This window comes from Myodes glareolus, chromosome 18 (genome assembly GCF_982192425.1).
Source record: "Myodes glareolus chromosome 18, mMyoGla1.1, whole genome shotgun sequence".
Taxonomy (NCBI): domain Eukaryota; kingdom Metazoa; phylum Chordata; class Mammalia; order Rodentia; family Cricetidae; genus Myodes; species Myodes glareolus.
Window position 1 is genome coordinate 55,390,620 of NC_142043.1, and position 18,617 is coordinate 55,409,236.

General features: G+C 46.7%; 1 protein-coding gene across 11 annotated transcripts in view; it reads left to right on the forward strand.

Moving 5' to 3' along the window:
• The window catches only part of Ank3 (ankyrin 3), a 310,338-nt gene that overhangs the window by 261,383 nt on the left and 30,338 nt on the right, over positions 1–18,617 (forward strand). For 9 of the 11 annotated variants that reach the window (XM_087898210.1, XM_087898205.1, XM_087898206.1 and 6 more), the window contains 6 exons: positions 1,098–1,305; positions 2,771–2,867; positions 3,306–3,534; positions 4,169–4,294; positions 5,057–5,179; positions 6,859–6,940. In XM_087898210.1, the coding sequence (XP_087754336.1) occupies positions 1,098–1,305; positions 2,771–2,867; positions 3,306–3,534; positions 4,169–4,294; positions 5,057–5,179; positions 6,859–6,940 (865 nt within the window). Of the gene's footprint in view, positions 1–1,097; positions 1,306–2,770; positions 2,868–3,305; positions 3,535–4,168; positions 4,295–5,056; positions 5,180–5,617; positions 5,645–6,858; positions 6,941–10,960; positions 17,393–18,617 lie in introns of all 11 variants that reach the window. The other 2 variants (XM_087898212.1, XM_087898204.1) reach the window with 2 other exon arrangements.

Below are 18,617 nucleotides of genomic sequence, written 5' to 3' on the forward strand. Positions count from 1 at the left end.
AATAATTCATCCTTTGTGATATCAATAATTAGACTGTGGGGGAATTGTTGACTTACCTCAAATGGAAAGTGTTTAAGTGTGAAGTTAGCTAACTAATCTGTCGAACAAGGTTATGTACTTTTAGCAAATTTCCATTTTAAAGACTCCGAGCTGGGGAGGTGGTTCAGCTGGTAACTGCTTTCTGAGCAATCTTGAGAACCATGAGCTCGATCCCCAGCCCCATTTAAAAAGGGACAGGTATGGGGGCATACGCTGAGGATGGGGGAAGAGCAGAGATAAGAGAATCACAGGCAGTCTTGACAAACTGATAGCTCCATATCCCAAGAGACCTTGTCTCAGAAAGCAAGGCAGAGAGCACTTGAGAAAGGCACCTCTTGGCAAAAATGACCCTTCTTGTATTTACTCATTTCAGTCAGCCTAGCCTTTAACGCTTGTTTTATTGCATAAGGCAAACCGAAAAAACGATGAAATGATTGTTTCTGTTTTAATACAGTGATTAAAAGTTGAACTGAATGAACGTCAGCTTTCCTTTGTGAGGATAGATTCTCATTCTGAGGGGTTGTTTGGGGGATGGGGTTGTAAGCAGTTGCAAGGCCCGTGTGTCAGTAAGGTTCCCTTCACGTGACCCCCATGCTGACCACTTCACCAGACTGCAGAGACACCAAATAAAGAAAGTTAGGCCTGGCTGGTAGAATTCATCCCTTCTGGTATAGAGCGTCCTCACTGCTGAGAGCCTCAGTTTACTTTTTTGTATACAGGGTGATTTTGCGAGGCCTTTGGGGGGCATCCAGCACAGGGTTAGCATATACTAAGGTTGTTCTTGCTTTCCTCCTCTTTGTTCTGCGAGTTGGGTGCCCCTCCTCCCAGCAAGCCAGTATGGTTCGCTCCCCTGAGGGAACCACTCCTGCCCATGTTAGGGTCCTTTCATTTCTCTGCCCTCCCGAAGCAGTGAGGGAAAGGGTAAAGACAGACACGGATTTATTGTCAGGTGTCCTCCTACCATTTCTCAACTAAAATTACATCTGATTAAAAAATAATAATAATAAGTCTACTTTTGTTTAAGGTTTTGCCTTTGTTTTTTACCCCCCTGTCTGTAGGCTCAGCCTGTTCCAGAGGAGATTGTGAAGAAGACCCTTGGAAACAAGGCGACATTTAGCCCCATTGTCACTGTGGAACCAAGAAGGAGGAAATTCCATAAGCCAATCACCATGACCATTCCGGTGCCCCCACCCTCAGGAGAAGGCGTGTCCAACGGATACAAGGGGGACACCACGCCCAACCTTCGGCTCCTCTGCAGCATCACAGGTTTGGCCCCTTCCCCGGAGCGGCGACACTATGTCTGCCGTGACCGTGTGCAGAGGTACAGAGAGCAGGAAACAAAAAATAAGTCATGCATTTAACCTCTTCCATCCTCTCAGTGGAAGAATTCCCACCAGGGACTCCTGGGGTGTTTAAACCTCGAGGTTGTTTCCTGATGTTAGTGGATTAGTAATCAAGCCCTTTCAGTGTTGTTGAGGTGTTATTGACTCAACTGGAGTGCTTAGGGGATTTCTTGGCAACCATGACAGAGGTCAGCATCCTTTGGACAAGGGAAATGAATGAGTTTTGGGGGTAAGGTCTCCATGGCCTGAATGGGAAGTATTGAGGATGCCATTGGTGTCACCCAGCTGTGCTCATCAGTGCCACCCAAGCCTTAGAATCCCATTTTGTTTTGGGTACCTAGACTCCAGACCTCAGGCCCTAAAGATGGCTCAGCAAGTAAAAGTGCATGCGGGCAAGCCTGACAGCCCGAGTTCAATACCCAGAATTCATGCCCACATGACAGAAGAACTGAGTCTAGCAAGCTCTGACCTACACATACACACACTCACAGAGTCATAAGTGCATGACATGTATGCACGCACGCACACCACATATACACACAAACGCAAAAGAAACTCTAGAATCCAGACTTCAGTTGAACCTTTCTTTGATTTTCCCTGATTAGCTACTGAGCTCAAGTCAAAGATAGGCAAAGTGAAGGCTTCTTTGAAGTCCAGTTCTTTTTTTTCCCCTCGAGAAAAGTGATTATTTTAGCCAAGGACAAACAAGCAGCTTCCTAAACTTCTTGATAATTTCCCACTCCACTTAAAAACAAAACCTATTCGAGAGACTAGGGCAATGGCTCCGTTGCTGGAGAGCCTGCTGAGTCAGAGTGATCCCCAGGACCCACTTGTTGGTACCGCCAGCACAGGCGATGGGGGACAAAGGCAGGCAGATCTCGGGGTTCACTGGCAGACCAGCCTAACTGAATCAGTGAGCTCCAGATTCAGTGAGAGACCCCGTTTCCAAAACTAAGGTGGGCAGTGAGGAACACACCCAGTATCAACCTCTGGCCACACCCTACACTCCACTTCCCCCCACACACACCCATATGCACATGCGCATCCATACACACCCCACCCATAAATACCCGTACACACACACATACACACACACACATATACACACCACCCCCAGCCACACTCCTGAAGTGACAAACGGCAAAGATGATACACTTAACAAAGGAACCCTTGTGATCCAGACAAAGAGAAAATAATCTATGTATTTGTGAGTTCCAGTGAACGGAGCACAGAGGCAGTTAGTCGCCTTCACAGCACCACAGCACCAAAGAATCACAGAACGCTGTAGCTGGCCTCTTAGTGGCTGCCGGAAGAGCAGCCAGGTCACAGGCAGTTAGTCTGCAGGGAGCTGCTTTATGATAAAGTCACTCTGTCTGTGCAATTCCCAGGGGGCACCTCGCCTGCTCAGTGGGAGGACATCACAGGAACCACGCCTCTGACCTTCATAAAGGACTGTGTCTCCTTCACTACCAATGTTTCGGCCAGGTATGGAAGTGAAAGTTCCAAAAGCACCACACAATTCATTTTCTTACCGTAACCTTCTGGGGAAGTAAAAAATGTTACTGTCAATGTAATTAATTACTTTTAAATTTATGGGAGAGGATAGAAGGTCCTTAATTTTTTTTTTAGAAAAATTATTATTGAGGAATAAATTACTTTTTGCTTGAGAGAGAAAAATATTTTTGCCATTTAAATGAGCAATTTTATAATGCTTGACTTGGGATCTGTTAGACTCTGATTTTTTTTTCACTGTATTTCATAATTTGATTATTTTTTGATGTTGGGGATAAACATGCTAAAAATTTGATACCCCCAGCCCCTGATTTTCTTCATTGGGAGTTCTTTGGGGTTTATTTTTGGATTTTTGATAACATGGAGCTTTGTTTTTTTTCCTTTTTACACATTGCATTTTGTTTCTCTTAGGTTTTGGCTTGCAGACTGCCACCAGGTTTTAGAAACCGTAGGGCTAGCCTCGCAACTGTACAGAGAGTTGATATGCGTCCCTTACATGGCCAAGTTTGTCGTTTTTGCCAAAACGAACGACCCAGTGGAGTCGTGCCTGCGGTGCTTCTGCATGACGGACGACAGGGTGGACAAGACCCTCGAGCAGCAGGAGAATTTCGAGGAGGTCGCCAGGAGCAAGGACATTGAGGTGCGGGGTCACAGGAATGAGTGTCTGTTAGCGCAGCCCCCAGCAACGGGCTTATTTGGGGGCCGTAGTGGCGCATACTGTACAGAGCTATCAAGGACGCTCATGCTTTATTTTAAAACTTTGAACTGGGTTCATCTTCAAATTATTTGAGTGCTTTGAGTTCACGTCAGGTAGTTAAGATAGAATGCTAATGCATCTAAACTACTCTCCATTATCCGGTGGCCGTCTTGAGAGTGTGTGTGTGTGTGTCTGTGTGTGAGAGAGAGAGATCACTTTCCACACACGGGACCACAATTTTTCTTTTTCAAACCCAGAGGTCGTGTGAGTATCAGCCAGCCAAAACACGACAGATCTCAGTCTACATAAGAAATTTCAGGCATTTTCTCTGACATGTTTAAAGTTGCTGGAAGAGAAAAGTAGTTCTGTTATATTTCTGTCTGTAATAATAGCTGCTAATAGCGGCTATTGGAGCATAAGCGCCCAGACATATGTTTAAAGCAAAACAAACCCACAGAAGTCATTTTCTCATAGTGATGTAATTATATCGGTCTTCGAATGTTATTTGACTTAAAAACTCTCAAAATTCTTTTAGGTCAAGTTAACTTTAAATTGCGTATTTCTTTTACTCTGGAAGGTTCTGGAAGGAAAGCCCATATTTGTTGATTGCTATGGAAACCTGGCCCCTCTCACCAAAGGAGCCCAGCAGCTTGTTTTTAACTTTTATTCTTTCAAAGAAAACAGACTGCCATTTTCCATCAAGGTAAGTCATCTGTAACATCGACTCTGGTATTATTTTAAAATTCCAAGAGAATAAATGCTCTTTTTATGGTTTATTGGTTTATTTAGTTTGAGTTAACTCACTAAATATGACTTAAGAACAAGGTCAGGTTTTATTCTTATTCTCCTAGGATGAATTTTCAAGCTAGTAAAAGTTCGTTATTGGTAAATGAACATTCATATATTTATTATTTAAATGTAAGGAAATAGAACCCAGTGTAGTAGTATACACCTTTAATCCCAACACTAAAGGAGGCGGAGGCAGGTGAATCTCTGTGAGTTTGCCAGCCTGCTCTACAATAGTGAGCTCCCGGCCACGCCAAATCTACATCGTAGGACCCTGTCTCAAAATATCCCAAAATAGAAAAATTAAATAATTCAAAGGAATGTTTATAAAATGAAGCAACCCAATGCAGAATGGACCATATGTAGCATATGTAGTTAACTTTGGTTTGTGTTTCCATGGGGGTTCAGGCAGAGTCAGGTGGTACCCACTGCTTGCTGTTCCATGTTTCAAACACTGAAACTTTCAATTAAATTCATAGCAAGGCAGATAATGCACATAGCCCAGAAGCTTGTCCCATGAGAAAGTGGGTGGCCATCCTATTGTTTAAACCAGGAACTGAGCCCCTGGTACCTTGCCAGGTTTATCCTGGTTACCATTCTTCCCCTCTCTGAGCACTCAAAAAACAAAGCTCTCACCCTTACTCAAACAAGAATCTGTCTCTTTCCCAAATTCTTCTAGGTGAGAGACACCAGCCAGGAGCCCTGCGGCCGTCTGTCTTTCCTGAAAGAGCCGAAGACAACAAAGGGATTGCCCCAAACAGCTGTTTGCAACTTAAATATTACTCTACCCGCCCATAAAAAGGTATCTTTTAAGACTGGTTTACTTCCACATTTACCCCCGACCCCGGTCTTGAGGCAATGGGCCCTTGGTATGTAATGAAGGAATGCTTTGTGACACTCTGAAAGCCCCTGAAACTCGAGTTGTGTTAGTCTCGTGTGTAGATGGCGTCTTGTTGCTGTGGTGTCCTGTTCTTACCCGTCTGTGTGATGGAGTCCTCTGTGGATTGCTTCCGCTGGTAGTGTGTAGATCGTGATGCCCCCAAATGACTGTCACGTGTCAATTTGCCGTGGATGTGTGGTCCGTGATGCTGCTGTTCTTGGCTTCTTTTGATTTGCTGTGCTTTCTAAACCAGCTTGCCTTGTGTGCTCCCTACTCAGTCCTTTTTCATATCCTGACACTCTTTTCCCTGCTGTCCATTATAATATTCCTTGTCTCTGCAATGCATCTTGGGACCAAAAGGAGACAGAGTCAGATCAAGATGATGAGGTAATACGAACCCTTCTGCTTTTATTCTCTCCGAGGTAGACTAGATATTGGATATGTGTGGCAAAAGATTGCGGCGGGCTGAAGTGCGGGAACAGTCTAAATGCTGTTGTACGTCTCAACCTATGCGAGGTGGAGTTAGCTATTTTTCCTTAAAGTGGCTCACTCTTCCCATGAACATAGGAGTGTGCTTCCGTGTATTTTGCAAAATCAATAAACTGGTTCATGAAAAACCTGGCGTCATTTAAGCATCTTTAAAACATGACAGATTGCCATGCGTAAACTTATTAAATTTCACAGGTGTGTTTTTACTACCCACTGCCCTCTGGCTACCCGCTGTGTTGTCAGACCTAGCTCAAGACTTTGGTTATGACATGGAATTGTGTTGTATAATCAACTATGTTTTATGTAACGTATTTTCTTACTAGCTGCAGATAGACATTTGCCATTCTAGCGAAAGAATTTATCTTGGCCATTTAAAAAAAAAGATTTTCTTCATTTTTTTTTAACTTATGTGTATATGTGTTTCCGTGTGGGTGTGTACACATGAATGTAATGCCCCAGGAGGCCAGGAAAGGACCTGAGATCCCCCCCACCCCGGGAGACAATGAGCTTCCTGATGTGGGCACTGGGACATAAACTCTGGTCCTTTGCAAGAGTTTTAACCTCCAGCCCATGTATCCAGCCCTATCTTGGCCATTTTTTAAGAGTGCCATTGTTCAGTTTTGCAAGAGCTTTCCCTAAGCTGTCACCGTGTATTTCTCTGTAAACTTTGTGATAATTGGATTTTTAAGGACTCACACTCATTGTCAGTAGTGAGCCGTCCATGTGCCGATGCGGTTCTCCACCTGTCTGCAGTCGCGTCTCCCCTGTGTACCCACAGTGGATCCGCGGGTGATACTTTCTGTATCATTTCTCCTCGAGTGTACTCACGTAGTGGGTGGACTGTGTGACATGTGTGCTTTCAATATAAAGAACTGGCGGGAAATCCGCCACTCAACCTTTCTAGTCCCCCAATAGTGTGTTGTGTGGGTGTGCTTTTTGCCTGCTACATCATGGTTATATTGAGAGTTGAGGGCAGGGGGGGTCATAGACCCCCCCAAGGGGGAAAGAATGTGTAAGGGTGGACAAGACATGACCGTCCCAGCCAGTGAAATGTTTCAAGGAGTAAAGATGTCACAGGGAAGGTGGAAATGGTCTCTTCTCTTCTTTTTCAGGCTGAGAAAGCGGACCGACGGCAAAACTTTGCATCTCTAGCTTTACGTAAGCGCTACAGCTACTTGACTGAGCCTGGCCTGAGTGAGTCTCCTAACACATTCTCTAACCTATGTTGATGTTTTTTAGAAGAAGAGACATTTTTTCTATACACACTAAATTCTGATGTCAGAATTGGGAAATGGATAACCCGAAACAATTGCCTACAGAGTAAATTTCATAACCCTATTATGAAATTTAATGTCCCATACATCGTTGAAGACAGATACAACCAATACCCCGGGTCATAGCTGAAAATGATTTCTGTCCTTGAAGCTAGTCACTAATTATTTTTTTTCCCCGTAAACGGTTTTATTTTACTTTGGTAATTGTTAATATGCTCAGAGATAAGTACCAGTGTTCCTTTAAGTCTGTGCTCGGAAGGGAAGGTGTGTATATTTGTGGTGGCACAGGCTAGGTCACTTTGTCATCTCAGTTCTCTTAATCGAGCTAGACTGTGGCATAGTGCTTCGAGCTCTTCTCCCTTCGTGAGACTCATATACTCGCTTCTGGGGGTAGCATAGTCTATGGACTTCTTATCCCATCTCTGCCCTCTGGCTTCCATCAAGATCTCAGTTCTAAGGCTATTCTTAGGCTAGGCTGGAAAAGCCCTTGGTTCTAGTGGTTGTTTGAGTTTACTCAAAACTGGCTTACAAGATGGTTGTTAAGTTTATTTGGCCATGTTCTGTCTTTCTCCGTTGACTACGTTTTTCTCCCTCGTGGCTGTGGTATTCCCATCCCGTGGTCACCATAGCCCTAGAGTTAGCTAGGCTGTGTTACCCAGAAGAAGCTGTGAGTAGAGAGTACAGTGCCCTGTTTGATCATCACTGGGTCCTGTAACCAATGGAGAGCAGTAGCTTAAAGAAAATTTAGATGAAAATACTTTGTCATTGATTCGAAGTTTGGAGCTGTCATGGTAAGACTGATAGTCTCGCTTGCCCCCACCTCTTCTGAGGTCTGTGGGTGAGCATGCATACGACACACAAGCAGGGAACGGCTCCTTTACATAGCACAGCGCATCTGACACTAACCCAGAAAAGATTTTGTGTCCAGATTCCAAATGTAGAATACAAGAGGAACATAAACAGGAAGCCTACCATGTTCTTGAACATTCCCCTCAGACCTGACTTTCTTCCTCTAACAGAAGAGTTAGAAGTCTCCTCCACAGCTCTATCCCTCAGGAACTGGAGGTCCAGAATGAATCATTGTTGTGATAGAACAGGGAAGTGGGCCATGCCTGTGGCTATTTGGTTTTTCAGTCAAGTTTATTTGATGTAACCCTCTGTTGTTTTTCTTTTGAGCCCCTCACTGAATAGTTGTTGGGATCCCTAAGGTAGCATACTTAGGCTTCGGACGGACTTGTTGGAGAAACTACTTTAGGTCAGAGATGCTATGAGACAGGAGGATTTCCTTTACTGCGTCTCCGAGGCGTTAGTTGTCAGGACACCTAAAACTGAAAGCACAGTGTTTGCTGTATACTTTCCCCATCCCGCTGCCCCTTTCCCTACTGCCTAGGGTGTCTGTTGTTAACTACCCAGTGTCCAGAGTCGGCCATGCTCACAAAGGGTGTCATGAAGTGGCTGTCACTAAAACAGAAAATGCACAGCCAAGTGATAATTTGGCAGCTCCTTTCAAAGTGAGAAATCAGAGATGCACTTCAAAAGACTGTTTGTGAAGGGCTGGAGAGATGACTTGGTGATGAAGCGTGCTTAGTGTTCTTGCAGAGGACCCGAGTTCAGTTCCCAGTACTCGCATCAGACAGCTCATAATAGCCTAGAACTCCAGCTTCAGGGGAATCCAGCATCCTCTTCTGGTCCCCACAGTACCTGCATTCATATGTGCGCGCGCGCGCGCGCGCACACACACACACACACACACACACACACACACACAATAAAATCTTTAAAAATTACTTATTTTCTTTATTAAACCAAATAGTAGAGGCCCTTTCCCAGTTTCTGGTAGTTAAAAAAAAAAACAAAAAAAACAACTCTCAAAACACACACTGCACACACTGAGCCCAAATCATTGAATTGAAGGAATCACCCAGCCATATGGCCATATGACCTTTCCTGCAGATTAAACAGTAGGATGTTGGTACTCATGGCCAGACTGAGTCATGCCTGTGTGAAGTTGCCTTAGCTCCTCTACTTCAGTAAGGCTGACACCTAGCACTAGAAAACGGCGTGTTCTAAATGTCTGCCTTTCAATGCACACTAGGAATGGAATCTTCACCCTTGTGAGAGCAGCTGCTAACCCACTGGTAGGATTGTAGCAGTGGCTCGCCCGGGCACAGCGCAAGGAAGAGCATAAATGGTGGAGGTCCTCACGCCCTCTGCACATCTCATTGTCACTGTAAACGGTTGCCTATTCGGGTCAAGACTGTACTCATCTCTGGCATGGGACATTGGTTTGCCCTCGGCAGGCATTCCGACCCTGTGAGCAGCTGGCTCTGTTTGAGTTATGGAACTAGAGATAGCTAAGCTTGCGTTTGTTGCCCCCATGTGTACCCCCCTCACGTGTGGGTTTCTTGCCTGTTTTGTGAAGAATGTTGGTATTGGACCCATCTTTCCTCATGGCTGTTGCAGTGTTTGGAAGAATATGAGGAATATTCTAGAAGGGTATCAGAATCCGTACCTTTGCATTTGGTAAACATAGACATTTGTGTACCTTATGCCACTGTAGGTACTTGACATATGGGGTCTTCAAAATATATTTGTGCTTTTTGGATTTCCCCCCACGATACCTTTTGAGAGTTAAAAGTAGACCAGATTATGGGGGAGGGGGGTCAAGATATAAATTACGTTCTCCTTATAATGAAGCAAGCTCGAGATATGGAGTTCCTTTTGTGGCAGATATATTTAATAATGTATCACAGAGTTCCCTAAAAATCTCAAAAGGTACCAAGACTTCACCTCTCATGGAAAAAGTGTACTCTTCTTTCCAACTGTTCTTGAGAAAGTATTTTTGAACATTATATATACCATGCATAATACTGCTTTGAAACTGTATTTCCTCATTGGCTTGTTGGCCACGATAAATCACCGCATGATCAAATGTTTTCAGTTGCTTTGCTTGCTCTGGTAACCGTGAACCATATTTTCTGTTTTCCCCCCTTTGTATGTGTGTATGTACACATGCATCTTAAAAATCATTTCATCTCACATTTTCTTTTCCCCCTCATCTGAAGGAATATACTGCATGGAGAAAGGACCGATGCAAACATTCCTCCTCTTTGGTTTAAGTTTTGGGTTGACAGCTCCGACTCAGGCGATTTCTTGCTCTTATTGGCTTTTTTTAATGGGTGTGAACCATAACCAATCCTGCATGGGAGAAACAGATTTTAAAATCCAGTGGCTTCAGAGCTTGCACACCAGTTGCCTGTCTTTTACTAGTTATTTTGGACTCTGCATGATAAAGCTCGAGTGGTTTTTCTGAAAAGGAGAGCAAAAAACAAACAAACAAACAAAAAAAGAGTTTCAACTACCGAATGTGTGGGTTCACATTTTCAAATGGTTCTAACTAGGTGCAATTTATGGTGGACAAGCTGTAGCAGAGGGAACATTCGAGAGTCTTAAGACACTTTCTGTGGTTGCGCAAAACAGACATGTGTATGTATACAGGCAAAACAGAATGGCTGCTGCTCTTTGTAACCCAGCACACAAGAAAGTCAATAGGAAGTAAGGAGGCCGTTTTCCATCGTGTTCGTCCTTGTCATTGTCAGTGCTTCGCCTGTGTTCCTCTGTCACATCGCTGGCCTCTGTGGCTGCTGTGTGCTTTCCTTGTATACCATTCCATTTCCGCTCACTCATCATCTTTGTTTTTTTAACTTCAGATTCTTCATGTCCATTCATGTTTGTTTTTCCTCTTTTGCTCAAATCGTTCTTTTTTTTTTTTTTTTTTTTTTTTGCCTCTCCCATCCCAAATCATGCAAACAACTGTACTTGCTTCTGCGATATTTCCAAGTTTACTGACCAATTTTTTTTTTCTCTGGTCTCTTCTCTGTTTCTCAACCATTTTTGTTGGTTTTTATTTTGTGTTTGATTTTTCATTTTAAAATTTAAGAAACAGTTGAACGGAGTTCAGGAACAGCAAGATCCCTCCCCACCACTTGCTCATACAAGCCTTTCTTTTCTACAAGACCATACCAGTCCTGGACCACAGCTCCAAGCACAGTACCCGGGCCGGCCAAGTCAGGCTTCGCCTCCTTATCCAGCTCTTCCTCTAACACACCATCAGCTTCTCCGTTAAAATCCATATGGTCTGTTTCGACTCCTTCTCCAATCAAATCCACACTAGGCGCATCAACTACATCTTCAGTCAAATCCATTAGTGACGTGGCATCTCCTATTAGATCTTTCCGGACAATGTCTTCGCCAATAAAGACAGTGGTGTCGCCATCTCCCTACAATATCCAGGTTGCCTCTGGCACCCTGGGGAGAGTTCCCACAGTCACCGAGGCCACACCCTTAAAGGGGCTGGCGCCCAACTCAACCTTTTCCTCTCGAACTTCTCCTGTGACGACCGCAGGGTCTCTTTTGGAGAGGTCATCCATTACTATGACACCCCCTGCCTCCCCCAAATCAAACATTACTATGTATTCCTCAAGCTTGCCCTTTAAGTCCATTATCACATCGGCAGCACCGCTGATCTCTTCCCCTTTAAAGTCAGTGGTGTCTCCAACTAAGTCGGCAGCCGACGTCCTCTCATCAGCTAAAGCTACCATGGCATCTTCTCTCTCCTCCCCCTTAAAGCAGATGTCTGGACACGCAGAGGCGGCGCTCGTCAATGGGTCGGTGTCTCCTCTGAAGTATCCTTCCTCTTCAGCTTTACTTAACGGATGCAAAGCCACTGCCACGTTCCAGGACAAAATTTCCACAGCCACAAACGCCGTGAGCTCGGTGGCGAGCGCGGCCACTGACGCGGTGGAGAAAGCGCTTTCCACCACAGCAGCCATGCCCTTTTCCCCACTCAGGTCATATGTCTCCGCAGCACCCTCGGCTTTTCAGTCCCTGAGAACCTCCTCCGCAAGTGCACTCTACGCCTCCCTCGGCTCGTCAATCTCTGCTACTACCTCATCCGTAACGTCGTCAATAATCACAGTGCCAGTATACTCGGTAGTCAATGTCTTGTCGGAACCAGCACTGAAGAAACTTCCAGACTCTAATTCGCTCACAAAATCAGCAGCAGCTCTGCTGTCCCCCATTAAAGCGCCGACTACGGCGGAGACGCGCCCTCAGCCCCACTTCACTCGAACTTCCTCCCCCGCGAAGTCGTCTCTGTTCCTCACACCCTCCACCCTTAAGTTGTCGGCGCCATCTTCTTTATCTTCCAGTCAGGAGATCTTAAAGGACGTGGCTGAAATGAAGGAGGACCTCATGAGAATGACCGCCATCCTGCAGACGGATGTGCCCGAGGAGAAGCCATTCCAGCCCGACCTTCCGAAAGAAGGCAGGATAGATGACGAAGAGCCTTTCAAAATCGTCGAGAAGGTGAAGGAAGACTTGGTGAAAGTCAGTGAGATCCTCAAAAAGGACGTATGTGTCGACAGCAAAGGGCCACCCAAATCCCCAAAGAGTGACAAAGGACATTCTCCAGAGGATGACTGGATAGAATTTAGTTCTGAGGAAATACAAGAAGCCAGGCAGGCTGCAGCCAGCCACACCCCACCTCTGCCTGAGAAAGTGCATGGGAAGGCCAACTTGACTAGAGTCATTGATTACCTTACCAATGACATTGGGAGCAGTTCCTTGACCAACTTAAAGTACAAGTTTGAAGATGCCAAGAAGGACGGAGAGGAGAGACAGAAAAGGATTTTAAAGCCAGCCATGGCCTTACAGGAACATAAACTCAAAATGCCGCCAGCCTCTATGAGGCCTTCCACCTCCGAGAAGGAATTGTGCAAGATGGCGGACTCATTTTTTGGGTCAGATGCCATCTTAGAATCTCCTGATGACTTTTCTCAACACGACCAAGATAAAAGTCCCTTGTCCGACAGTGGCTTTGAAACCAGAAGCGAGAAAACACCATCAGCCCCACAAAGTGCCGAAAGCACGGGCCCTAAGCCACTTTTCCATGAAGTCCCCATCCCTCCCGTCATCACGGAGACAAGGACTGAAGTGGTCCATGTGATCAGGAGCTATGAACCCTCTACTGGGGAGATCCCCCAGTCCCAGCCAGAGGACCCCATGTCTCCCAAACCTTCACCTACATTTATGGAGTTGGAGCCAAAGCCTACCACCTCTAGCATTAAGGAAAAAGTCAAAGCATTTCAAATGAAAGCCAGTAGCGAGGAAGAGGACCATAGTCGGGTTTTAAGTAAAGGCATGCGTGTCAAAGAAGAGACTCATATCACCACAACCACCAGGATGGTGTATCACTCCCCTCCGGGCAGTGAATGTACCTCAGAAAGAATTGAGGAAACCATGTCAGTCCACGACATTATGAAAGCTTTTCAGTCCGGGCGAGACCCTTCCAAAGAGCTGGCAGGGCTGTTTGAACACAAGTCGGCCATGTCTCCAGACGTCCCCAAGTCTGCTGCTGAGATCTCAGCCCAGCACGCAGAGAAGGACAGCCAAATGAAACCCAAACTGGAGCGTATAATAGAAGTCCACATCGAAAAAGGTAACCAAGCCGAGCCCACTGAAGTCATTATTAGAGAGACCAAAAAGCATCCAGAGAAGGAAGTATCTATGTGTCAGAAAGACTTATCCCGGGGAAGTATTAACTTAAAAGATGTTCTGCCAGAGAAACACGATGCTTTTCCTTGCCCCGAGGAGCAGGGTCCGCAAGACGATGAAGAACTTGCAGCCGAAGAGTCCTTGCCTTCCTATCTGGAGTCTTCCAGAGTAAATACTCCAGTGTCCCAAGAAGAAGATAGCCGCCCTAGTTCTGCACAGCTCCTGTCCGATGAGTCGTATAAAACACTGAAGCTTTTGAGTGAGCACTCTGTAGAGTACCATGATGACGAGCTGTCAGACCTAAGAGGGGAGTCGTACAGGTTTGCTGAGAAAATGCTTCTGTCAGAGAAGCTAGATGTTTCTCACTCTGATACCGAGGAATCGGTGACAGACCCCGCAGGACCCCCTAGCTCAGAGTTACAGAGGTCTGATAAGCGCGCCAGAGATAAAGTAGCCACTGCCCCCAAAAAAGAAATCCTCTCCAAAATCTATAAAGATGTGTCTGAAAATGGGGTAGGGAGAGTGTCTAAAGACGAGCATTTTGATAAAATGACAGTGTTGCACTATGCGGGTAATGTCAGTGGTCCAAAACATGCCGTGTGGATGCACTTGTCCGAGGACAGACTAGACAGAGGTAGAGAGAAGTTGATATATGAAGATAGGGTGGACAGGACCGTGAAGGAGGCCGAAGAGAAACTGACTGAGGTGTCACAGTTCTTTCGTGACAAAACTGAGAAACTAAACGATGAACTGCAGTCCCCGGAGAAAAAGCCACGCCCCCAAAATGGCAAGGAACACTCTTCCCAGAGTTCCACCAGCAGTAGTCCCGAGAAGGTGCTAACAGAGCTATTGGCATCCAATGACGAGTGGGTAAAGGCCAGGCAGCGTGGCCCAGATGGACGAGGTGTCCCTCAGGCTGAGGACAGGAAGACACCCGGTGGCTCCAGCAGCCCAGAGAAGAGGGTCCCTTCCCAACAGAGTGAGGATGGCCAGCCTACAGAGGAAGCCAAAAGAACTGTCAGTGCTCAGAGCCGAGGACCAGAAGGGCCCCAGTCTGGATTTCAGCTGAAGCAATCTAAACTCAGTTCCATTCGATTAAAATTTGAACAAGGCACACGCGCAAAAAGTAAGGACCCTTCTCAAGAAGAGAAACATCTGGACGACCCATCCCGAATCCCAGTTAAGAAAACTCTAGGAAACAAGATGCCCACACACCCAGGTTTTGCTAGAGAAAAACAGCAGAAGGCTGTAGACCCCTCCGAGGAGAGAGTGCCTGTACAAAATGATGTCACAATATTCAAAACTGAGCATGCCCAAAGCAACGACACTGTCGTGCACGAATCTGGCTCCGTTGATGCCCAAAGACACAGAACTGAGGTGTTAAGTAAGGCAATGCCTGACTTCTTCCCCGAGCAGCAGGCTGAAGAAGACTCAGCCTGTCCCATGACATCAGACCTAGCAACCAAGGGACCTTGGGACAGAAAGGTCTTTAGAACGTGGGAAAGTTCTGGGGCCAATACCAATAAGGCCCAGAAAGAGAAACTTTCGCATGTGCTTGTTCACGATACCAGAGAGAGTCATGCCGCTCGCCCGGGGGAGAGCGAGAATGCCGACCCAAGGAATGAATTTATGTGTGTGACTGAGAGAGAACACAAATTGTTAACGAATGGCTCTCTCTCAGAAATTAAGGAAATGAGTGTAAAATCTCCCTCCAAGAAAGTGTTATACAGGGAGTATATTGTTAAAGAAGGGGACCATCCCGGCGGCGCTCTCGACCATCCTCCCAGGAGAAGCGAGAGCTCAGTGGTCTCTCACATTCCCATCAGGGTCGCAGACGAGAGGAAGACGCCGTCTTCTAACATGCCTGATGGGTTTTGTGAGCAGTCAACACTTTCAAAACATGAACTCTCCCAAAAAGTGTCCCGGTCAAGTATGAGCAAAGAGATAGTTGAGAGCCAGCACTTTAATTCCATAGAGGATGAAAAAGTTACCTATTCCGAGATCAGCAAAGTTTCCAAACAGAGTTACGTAGGCCTCTGCCCAGCTCTCGATGAAACTGAGACCTCTCCCACCAGATCTCCCGACTCGTTAGAGTTTAGCCCGGGAAAGGACTCTCCCTCTAGTGATGTGTTCGACCACGGTTCCATGGAGGGGTTGGAGAAGCTTGCTCCACTAGCCCAGACGGAGGGAGGGAAGGAGATCAAAACCTTACCCGTGTATGTTAGCTTTGTCCAAGTGGGGAAACAGTACGAGAAGGAGCTCCAGCAAGGAGGGGTTAAAAAAATCATAAGTCAGGAATGTAAGACGGTGCAGGAAGCCAGGGGAACCTTCTATACAGCTAGACAGCAGAAGCAGCCTCCTTCTCCCCAGGGCAGTCCAGAAGATGATACTCTAGAGCAAGTGTCCTTTCTAGACAGCTCTGGGAAGAGCCCTTTGACCCCAGAAACCCCCAGCTCAGAGGAAGTGAGTTACGAGTTCACGTCTAAGACGCCAGACTCCTTCATAGCTTTTATACCAGGACAACCCAGCCCGATCCCCGAGGTTTCTGAGGAGTCGGAGTCGGAGGAGCCCAAATCAGCCCCAATAAAGCAGGTGACCATGGAACAGGAAATAGAGCGTGACGTGAGCAGAGACTCTACCCCAAGACCCAAATGTAACCGAGTCGCCTACATTGAGTTCCCCCCTCCTCCCCCTCTGGATGCCGACCAGATGGAATCAGATAAGAAACATCAGTACCTCCCTGAAAGGGAGGTTGACATGATTGAGGTCAACCTTCAGGATGAGGGTGACAAGTACCAGCTGGCTGAACCCGTCATCCGAGTGCAGCCCCCATCACCGGTCCCTCCCGGCGCCGAAGCCAGCGACTCCAGCGAGGATGAGTCCATGTATCAGCCGGTGCCGGTTAAAAAATACACCTTCAAGTTAAAGGAAGTTGATGAAGGCCAGAAAGACACGGCCAAATCCAAAACGGCCGCCACGACGAAGGCTTCCAGCCAGAAAGAGGTGGAGATTAATGGGAGAGAGAATGAGTCTGGCCCTGACTCGCCTCAGAACGAAACGGCCCAGAACGGAAACAACGACCCGTCTGTCACTGAGTGTTCCATCGCAACCACGGCTGAGTTTTCCCATGACACGGACGCCACCGAGATCGACTCTCTGGATGGCTACGACCTGCAAGACGAGGATGATGGCCTAACAGAGAGTGACTCTAAACTCCCCAGTCAAACCCTGGACACCAAGAAGGACGTCTGGACAGAGGGCATCCTGAAGCCGGCCGACCGCTCTTTCAGCCAGAGTAAACTGGAAGTTATTGAGGAGGAGGGGAAAGTAGGGCTGGATGAAGAGAAGCCATCATCTTCCAAAAGCTCTTCCTCTGACCGAACCCCGGAAAAGACCGATCCCAAGTCAGGGGCCCAATTTTTCACCCTGGAAGGGAGACATCCAGACAGATCTGTGTTTCCTGATACTTACTTCAGTTACAAAGTTGATGAAGAATTCGCCACTCCTTTTAAAACGGTAGCGACCAAAGGTCTAGATTTTGACCCTTGGCCCAATAACCGAGGGGACAATGAAGTTTTTGATGGTAAATCTCGGGAAGATGACACTAAGCCATTTGGCCTGGCGGTGGACGACCAATCTCCAGCAACCACCCCTGACACAACGCCGGCCAGAACACCAACCGATGAAAGTACCCCAACTAGTGAGCCTAACCCCTTCCCATTTCATGAAGGGAAAATGTTTGAGATGACCCGCAGTGGTGCAATTGACATGAGCAAGAGAGATTTTGTGGAAGAGAGGCTCCAATTTTTCCAGATTGGTGAGCATACTCCTGAAGGGAAGTCAGGGGCCCAGGGGGAAGGGGATAGCAGTATGGTCACTGACACCCCACAGAAACAGTCAGGGGACACCTCGGTAGACACCAATCTAGAAAGAGATGTAGAGGCACCTACAGTCGAACCCAACCCCAGCATCCCGACCAACGGAGAGTGTCAGGAAGGCCCAGCCTGTAGTGGCTCTCTGGAGAAGTCAGCCGCCGCTGCTAACACCTCAAAAATTGACCCCAAGTCACGCACGCCTATAAAAATGGGAATTTCTGCATCTGCCATGACCATGAAGAAAGAAGGCTCTGGAGAAGTGACAGATAAGCTAGAGGCTGTGGTGACCAATTGTCAGGGGTTAGAAAACGAAATGATGGCAGTAATCTCAAGTGCACCCGATAGCCAGGTGGGCGATAGGCCCCAAGAGAAACACGATTTCCAGAAAGATAACTTCAATAACAACAATAACCTGGATTCTTCCACTGTGCAGACAGATAACACCACAAATCACGTAGTTCTGACAGGACGGGCTGCCCCTACTCGTACCACAGAGAAAGCTAATCCAGTGAAAGTCTCAGGAAAGAGTCCAGGGATCCAAGGACACTGCACCAGAGATTCGCGGAAGGAACCAATAGGGGCTAGGCGGAAATCCAAGCTTCCCATAAAGGCCACTGCACCAAAAGATGTCTTCCTGCCAAACCATAAGCCAGACAGTAAAGCAGGTAAACCGAGGCAGGTTGGTCCATCTGAAAAAAACAAAACCCTTCCTCCTTCTTCATGTATAGATGTCAAGTCCCGAATTCCAGTCAAAAACACACACAGGGAGAACCTAGTTTCAGTCAGAAAAGCATGTGCCACACAAAAGCGAGGGCAGCCAGAAAAAGGCAAGGCCAAACTGCCTCCATCCAAGTTGCCAGTAAAGGTAAGATCCACCTGTGTCACCGCCACCACCACCACCACCACCACCACCACCACCACCACCACCACCGTTAAAGTTAGAGAAAGTCAGCTTAAGGCTGTATGTAAACATCCCATTGAATATTTTAAGGGAATTAGTGGTGAGACCCTAAAACTTGTGGATCGCCTCACTGAAGAGGACAAAAAGATGCAGTCGGAGTTGTCTGATGAGGAAGAGAGTACCTCAAGAACCACGTCGTTGTCCGAGACTTCCCGGGGTGGCCAGCCTTCAGTTACCACGAAGTCCGCTAGAGATAAGAGAACAGA